The sequence below is a fragment of the Eschscholzia californica genome, unplaced genomic scaffold (genome assembly GCF_041429995.1).
Source record: "Eschscholzia californica isolate CP2 unplaced genomic scaffold, dmEscCali1.0.p SCAF_1, whole genome shotgun sequence".
Classification (NCBI taxonomy): domain Eukaryota; kingdom Viridiplantae; phylum Streptophyta; class Magnoliopsida; order Ranunculales; family Papaveraceae; genus Eschscholzia; species Eschscholzia californica.
Window position 1 is genome coordinate 87,175,820 of NW_028238198.1, and position 7,645 is coordinate 87,183,464.

Consider the following 7,645-nt stretch of genomic DNA (forward strand, 5'->3'; position numbering starts at 1 on the left):
CCAAATTGAGCCAAAAATTGGAAACCATCCCAAATTTGGAAACCGCCTCTTCTCATGTTAAACCGCCTCCAAGAATTGGAAACCATCTCTTCTCATGTTAAACCGCCTCCAAGAAACTTCCACTTACACTATTAGTCATCCATGATGGAAGTTTCAAACCTTTATAGCCATCAATTCTCATTTTCTTCAGATTAGAATGAGGTTTATGGCCCTCCGGTACGTCTTCATCTAAATGTCTGTTTTCGCCAATATCACTCATAAACTCCCCTATTTGAAGGTATTGCAGACAAGTGAAGTTGGTGATATTATTCAATAGCTTGGAATCAACTTGTTTAATGGTGAGATCCTCAAGACAGGGAAAGATAGTAGTTGGTAATGTAATTAACTTTGGGCAATATCTAACGAACAAGTTAGCAAGCATGGGAAAATAACAAGAAGAAGAAGAAGAAGAAGAATGTCGCGAAACTCTGGTGGATTCTTCTGCTGCAATAGCTGCCTCCTCCTCCTCAATCCATTCTTCTAAATTTTCCAAATGATCCAAAGTAAGATATTTCAACTGAGGAAGTTGACCAAGGCCTTGAAGTCGTTGAATTCCGTTGCAGTTTCCCAGTTCTAACAAGAACAAATTTGGTAGAGACAATGAGACACTATTATTAGTGATCCATGATGGAAGTTTCAAACCTTTATAGCCTTTAATTATCATTTTCTTCAGATTAGAATGAGGTTGAAGGCCCTCCAGTACGTCTTCATCCAAATGTCCGTTTTCGTTAACATCATTAACAACATCAATATCTGAATCAATAGCTGAATGAGGACCCTGCCAGTTTAGTTCTAAAAGGGTAATGTTTGATTTTCCCCTTAAGTTGGCTCGTTTGGCTTCCTCTATTCCACCACCTCTTACCCTCTTCAAATAATTGATCACTAAGTCACCACGAATGAGGTTTAGACCTCCTAGGTCTCCAATACCACCACCACTATTTTCACTCACATCATACCTATCTAATGTAAGACTTGTCAGGTTAGTCCAATTTCCTATGTATTTGGGAGGGTGCCAATTCCCCAGATGTAATTCGGTCAATTCCGTCAATTCAATAATACTGTCAGACAAATCTGTTATACTTGTCTCAAAAATATTTAGGATACGTAATCGTTTCAAAGCTCCTAACTCTTTCGGTAGCTCACTAAGATCTTCACAATCTTCGACATTCAACACTTCCAAATCATGACAATCATTAATGGAGTCAGGTAATTTATTCATGCCAGTACTAGAAAGATCAAGTATTCTCAGTCTTTTCAATTTTCCGATATCACCGGGCAACCCTTCTAATTTAGTACATTTCCGGAGGAACAGATACTGCAAGTTAGACAGGCCACAAATAGACTTGGGCAATTCTTCAACGTCAGAACATCCAGCAAGAGACAGATGCCTTAGATTTTTTAATGCTCCGATGTCATTAGGGAGACCTCGAAGATTAAAACATTTTTCTAAAAGGAGTGTTTGCAAATTATATAGAGCACCGATAGTCAAATCATGTACTTGGACTGAACAGTATTTGAGGTTAAGGTATCTCAAGTGTTTCAATTTGGCCAAAGATAGAGGAGAACTCCTAATATTTGAAATCTCTATCTTAATATGCGTAAGTACCTATTACTAAAGACACAATTAGATTTCCATGGACCCTCTCTATTGAGTGCAAGAAAAATGCGCAAATTCTTCGGAAATTTTATTGAAAATTCTTTCTCGTCAAAAACCCCTAGGCGACGAACTTCTTTGTTAGAAATGGCATCCATTTCGCTCACCTTCACATTTAACAACTCATTATCCTCACTAAAACTTCGTGCAAGGTCATGTATAAGATCATGTATCTTGTACTTTTTATCTAGTAATGGTGTATGAGTTTGGAGTAATGAATTGTTTACTAAAATATTAAAAAATTTATTTCCTTCTTCTGCCGTTGGTGATGGAACAAACCCTTCTGCTATCCACAACTGGACCATAGTTTTTCTCTTAAACACCCATCCCCTTGGAAATATAGAACAATAAGAGAAACAATGTTTTAGATTAGGCAACAAATGATCGTAACTCAATTTCAATATTTCCTTTATTCTACTTTCATTTTCTAAGATTTTCATTACTGGATTGTCTTTTATTTCCAACCAATCTCGTTGTTGATTTTTGTTGTGCATAACACCTCCTAGTATTTGTGCTGCGAGGGGAACACCGCCACATTTACTTGCTAAGCCTTTTCCAATATATATCATATTTGAGCTCTCTTGTGCTCCGCCAGGAGAAAATGCTCGTTGTTTGATAATAGACCAACAACCCTCGTCCGAAATTTGTTGCAAGATGTAAGGAGAAATTGCTCCCCTAACGTTTGATGCGACCTCAACACTTCGCGTAGTTACTAAAATTTTGCTCCCTTGAGCACCGACTGACAAACAACTTTTAAGACTTGCCCATTTTCCATTATCTTTGTCCCAAAAATCGTCGAGGATTAACAAATACTTTTTGCCATTCAACTCTTCACGAAGTCGACCTACCAACACATCAGTAGTGGGTGTGTCACAAGTGGATTTAGTAATCGACTCGAGGATATCTTTTAACACTTCATCGACAACAATATCACGGTCAGAGACATAAACCCATATTTTTAAGCCAAAGTGTTGGGTTACAGTCTCATGATCAGTGGCGAGGCCAGAATATTTACTATATGGGGGCACTCTTTTCTTTAAAGAACCAAGAATCAATGCGAATATCACAAAAAGAATAACCACATCCGTTGTTTAATAACACTTGACTCTCTTAACTCATTAGATAATAACTATACTGTAAACAGTATCAAATCATCTATCCACTCGTCTTCTATTTGATTGTTAAATTTTATCTCGACATTGGAAAAAAACTCATTGTTATGGAAATTGTAATAAATAAAGTTTAATCTAAGTGTCCATAATAAGTATAAAAGAGATACACTTCCTCTCACATATTTCTTTGTAAGAATTCTAATACCTTTGGATTCGATAAATTCGCCGTTAATTGTGTATCTTTTATATGACCTTCTAATTGATCCATAAGTACCTCCGGGTAATATCAAAATTTTATAAGAAAACTACATAAAAGATTAGAATAATGATACTCATTGATAGTTGCTTTATTTATCTAAACAGATAATGTTTTTGCTTTTTTCTTGAAGATTAGTAAGAAATGACATACTCGAGCTTACATGAACTCAGAACTTACATGAATTCTAGCTTACATGAACTCTAACTTGCCATGTGGATGTGGGATCATCGTAGAGTGTCACTGAGTTACCACTAAGTAAAACACACAAAATCGACTAAATCTAACACAAATAAACAATAAAGAATAATAAGTGATAGGGAGAAAGTTGGTTGGTGTCCAAAAAATGCTAAGAGATATACACCCTCTTATATGCTTTGCTATTTTGGCTTAGCATTTTTGTTTCTCCCCATAGAAATGCTTTTTGTGCATGTATATTTTACAGAGTAGTTAGAGGGGACAAAATGGGTTCCACCTTGGGGTGTGGGGGCATGTGCCCCCATAGGCCCCAAGGTGGCATCGCCCCTGCTCATGATGATAGACTTGTCGATCAAGTGTTGTCTTTCCAATCCCTCCCATAGCCACAAGCCACAATGGATATGACAGAAAATTTTTCATCACCACGTGAGTTAATTAGTGAGCTAATTATGTTGGATATGTCATTCTCCCTCTCGACATTAATTTCGGAGTCGTCTACGTAGGAGTGAGTGTTGATTCGGCCGTTGTGTTGAAGATGATCACTAGTACTATTACTACTACCCAGCTGGGAGAAACCAAAGCTAGCCATATCTTTGGTAATTTTATCTAAGTTTGTGTTGATAGTTTTGATTTTAGTAGCCACCTGGGAGTCAAATGAGATGCTTTTCGGTACTACTGAAAGTAAATAATTGTGTACCTTGTCTCGCTTACGACGACCATTCATAATTGCGTCTCTACGCATTAATTCATATGAAAACTCGTCAAGAACGTCGTAAGCATCATAAGCGACATCTCGGAGGCGTTTCAACCAAAGCTTGACTGAATTATCATTAACTTGTCGATTCTCAGCATGAGATATTACAGCCAAAATCATCTCCAGTGTTTTTTCGAGATTCTTCAGATCACTTCTCATGTTCCAAACAGGACCAATCTCATTTGAGATGACACCCACAAGTTTCTTCAAGATTTCAGTTACACCATTAACTAGAAGACCTTCAACTATTGCCATTCTCTCTCTCTCTCTCTCTCTCTCTCTCTCTCTCTCTCTCTCTCTCTCTCTCTCTCTCTCTCTCTCTCTCTCTCTCTCTCTCTCTCTCTCTCTCTCTCTCTCTCTCTCTCTCTCTCTCTCTCTCTCTCTCTCTCTCTCTCTCTCTCTCTCTCTCTCTCTCTCTCTCTCTCTCTCTTTCTTCAAGATTTCAGTTTTCTTAATCAATCTCTTCTTATGCACGCACTTTGTCTCTATATTGTACTCCAACTTGAGTTCTTTTCCTTACAGTTTATTCCGATGACTTAGTTTGTTAATGTTAACAAAGACCCAGCCCCGAAACGTCATTTGCACGCTGGGTCGTATCTTATGCGGTTCCTGAATAATACTGATGAAAGATCTACGGGACCTCCTGGGGTCATCACGGCTGGCATTACAGGTGGGTTCCCCTTCCTAGCTTCAATTACATTGTGACTGTATAAATGAAAATCTACGGCATAAGATAATGGAAGAAAGGAAACATACAAAAAAAAAGGTAAAAATCTTCAACGATCGAAACAAAATAAATATGGGGAGAGAGAACAAATATTGGTTCCAAATATGCACCATGGATATAAAAGATTCCTGTCACTTAACAAGGCCATTGAACCTAAAGAAAATGAGGGGTAGAAATTGAAGCTATAAAATTTTGCGGGTGTGTTCTTGGGTCTTCCTTTGCCCCCAAGTGGTCTTAGGCCTATCTCGCCCAAAAAGTTAGCTCGAAAGGTGAGGATATCTCTCACGCTTACAAGTGACCAACATCCCCTCCCACAACCAACGTAGGAATAGCACCAACATACGGATGTCTAAATTGAATCCTAGAGAGATAAACAATCTATGAGAAGAGGACGACCGTGTTCATTAATCTTCAAAGGTAATCCCTCAAATCGACTAGATAATCCTGAAACTAACACACTGGATTAGGGTTTCCAACATAATTGAGATAAAGGGTAGTTGAAAACTAGTTATTACCTTTAGGATTGGGTAAGGAAGATGCTACTAATCTGGCAGACTGACTACTAAGAGCAGCTCCAACATATGAATTGGGAGCCCCAGCCCCCAGCCCCCAGCCCCATCCCTCCAACCCGGGAGCCCCGGGGCTGGGAGCCCGGGCTGGGGGGCTCCCAGCCCCAAATATGGCCGTTGGGGGTCTCCCAACGGCCATATTTGGGGTGGATCCCCTAAAAAGGGGATCCACCCCACTTATTTAGTTTTTTTTTAATTTTTTTAAACTTTTTTTTTTAAACTAAATTTTTTTTCAAAAAATATAAATTGTTTTAAATTTGTTTTTCCAATCATTTCTCTAATTTTTTTCTTTTTTTAATTTTTTTTCATCTTTTCAAAATTCCTTCTCTCTCTAACATAATATTAAATTTCAATTTTATATTTGAAATTAATAATTTATAGTTGAAAATTAAAACACAACCCTCACACACATACACCACACATGTGCATATTTTAGATTTGGGAGCCCCTCTTGGGAGCCCAACGTTGGAGTTGTGAAAACCCCCGGGGCTCCCAAAATCCAGGGGCTCCCAAAATTGGGAGCCCGAGCCCCACATTGGAGTTGCTCTAACAAATGAAAATCACAAAACAAAATCAATGTTATAAAAGACCCAGTTCAAAATTCAACAAAGAGAGGTAGAATCCTACTTGGTAGATTGTTGTTTGGTTTTTTTTTTCCTAATCTGTCGAGCTAGTGTTACATGACAAGATTTATAACTACCAAAAAAAACACACATCACATGGTAATAATTTTTTCCTTCAAGCAAGTCGGCTCGTGTTAAGTTGCCCGAAAGGGCGTAATGGCGACAAGGTAAACTTTATGTGAAGGATTGGTAGAACTACGGTAGGCTTGATCCTGTAAAAGGGTACGTAGGCAACCATGGTCATAGGTTGCAGTCAGATGGAATTACAAGAAGCAAATATATCTTACAAGGAGTATCCTGGTGTTCGTCCAAAATTTGAAGTATATCAAATTGTGTACGAGGTGGAGATTGTGAGAGGCGGTTTCAAAATAGATAACACAGGCGGTTTCATCTTCATAGGCGGTTTCTTCATCAATTGGCTTGTGGCGGTTTGGTAGGTTTCCAAATTGAGGCAGCCAAATTGAAGAGTTGTTTTGAAGTTTGAATTGAGAGGCAGAGGCGGTTTGGCAATTGGCTATGGTCGGTGGATATCCAAAGTTGGATATAGGCGGTTTGGCAATTGACACCAAAATTTAGAAACCTAAGTAATTTAGAAACCAAAGTTCCTTTTTTATGGGGCTTGATATCCTATATAAATAGGGGTCTTGAGTCTTTGTGAAATCACCAACAACAACAACACAACAACTACACAACAACTACTCAATAGAGAGTTAGAGAGTGTGAGCAAGTAAGAGAGAAAATTTATTCATAGTTTTTGAGCGGTGTTAAATTTCTCGGTCGTCGAAGATTTAGTATAGAGGTTAATTTCTATACGGTACCATCTTGGGACGAACTTGCGGGTTGTCATGTGAGTCGTCTTCATCTATCCTTCAATAAAGATTTCTTGTTCGCCCGAGGACATAGGCTTTAAAGCCGAACCTCGTTAAATTATGTTCGCATATTTGATTTTGACTTAGCTTTTCGATTAATCTTCATAATCGGATCAATTTCTAGGATAGGTTCGATAGCTTCCGCGACTTTCAGTTATAACAATTGGTATCAGAGCCTTGTTGAGATTGAACGAAGAGAAGATGGGATCGAGAAGTGGTACAGTCAAATCAGGAAAATATGAGATAGAGAAGTTCAATGGGAAAAACGATTTTTCTTATTGGCGGATGCAGATGAAGAATCTGCTAATCTCGCAGAAATTACACAAGACGTTGACGGGAAAGAAACCAGGAGATATGTCAGATGAGGATTGGGAAGAGTTAGATCTCGAAGCACGGGCAACCATTATGTTGTGTCTTGAGAGGGACGAGGCATTCCTAGTAGACGAAGAAACAACGGCGGCGGGTGTGTGGTTAAAGCTAGAAAGCAGTTTCATGACAAAAACTTTAACGAATCGGGTCTACTTAAAATCCAAATTATTCACATGTAGAATGGAAGAGGGTTCTTCTATTCAGGAATATGTGAATAGGTTTGACAGGATTATCTCAGATTTGAAGGATATTGATGTTAAGGTTGAGGATGAGGACCAAGCCCTCATATTGTTACTTTCATTACCTAAATCCTATGAGAACCTTGTTCAAACTTTGATGCTTGTTGGTGATAGTCTAAGCATGGAAGAGACGAGAAATTCGCTATTAGCGGATGACCTTCGTAAGGTTGCTACTAGCAGTATGGCGTCGGGTGGAGTAGACAAGGATCAAGCACAAGGGTTGTTTGTAACGAGTG

At 38.6% G+C, this 7,645-nt stretch overlaps 1 protein-coding gene across 1 annotated transcript; it reads right to left on the bottom strand.

Moving 5' to 3' along the window:
* Nucleotides 1-97: 97 nt before the first annotated feature.
* On the bottom strand, nucleotides 98-4,268 carry LOC147570693 (putative disease resistance protein RGA1). Its single transcript, XM_086664670.1, has 3 exons — nucleotides 3,957-4,268; nucleotides 1,801-2,727; nucleotides 98-1,354 (listed from the first exon to the last, which is right to left on the bottom strand). The coding sequence occupies exons 1-3, from the start codon at nucleotides 4,266-4,268 to the stop codon at nucleotides 98-100; spliced, it is 2,496 nt and encodes an 831-aa protein (XP_086520796.1).
* Nucleotides 4,269-7,645: the final 3,377 nt, after the last annotated feature.

Bases quoted from the DNA above. Each gene is read 5' to 3' on its own strand.
- LOC147570693 (XM_086664670.1), bottom strand. From the start codon at position 4,268: ATGGCAATAGTTGAAGGTCTTCTAGTTAATGGTGTAACTGAAATCTTG. The intron at 2,728-3,956 runs GTACACAATTAT...GGTTCTTTAAAG, and splicing joins GTCGTCGTAAGCGAGACAAG to AAAAGAGTGCCCCCATATAG. The intron at 1,355-1,800 runs GTGAGCGAAATG...TCTAACTTGCAG, and splicing joins ATGAGTTGTTAAATGTGAAG to TATCTGTTCCTCCGGAAATG.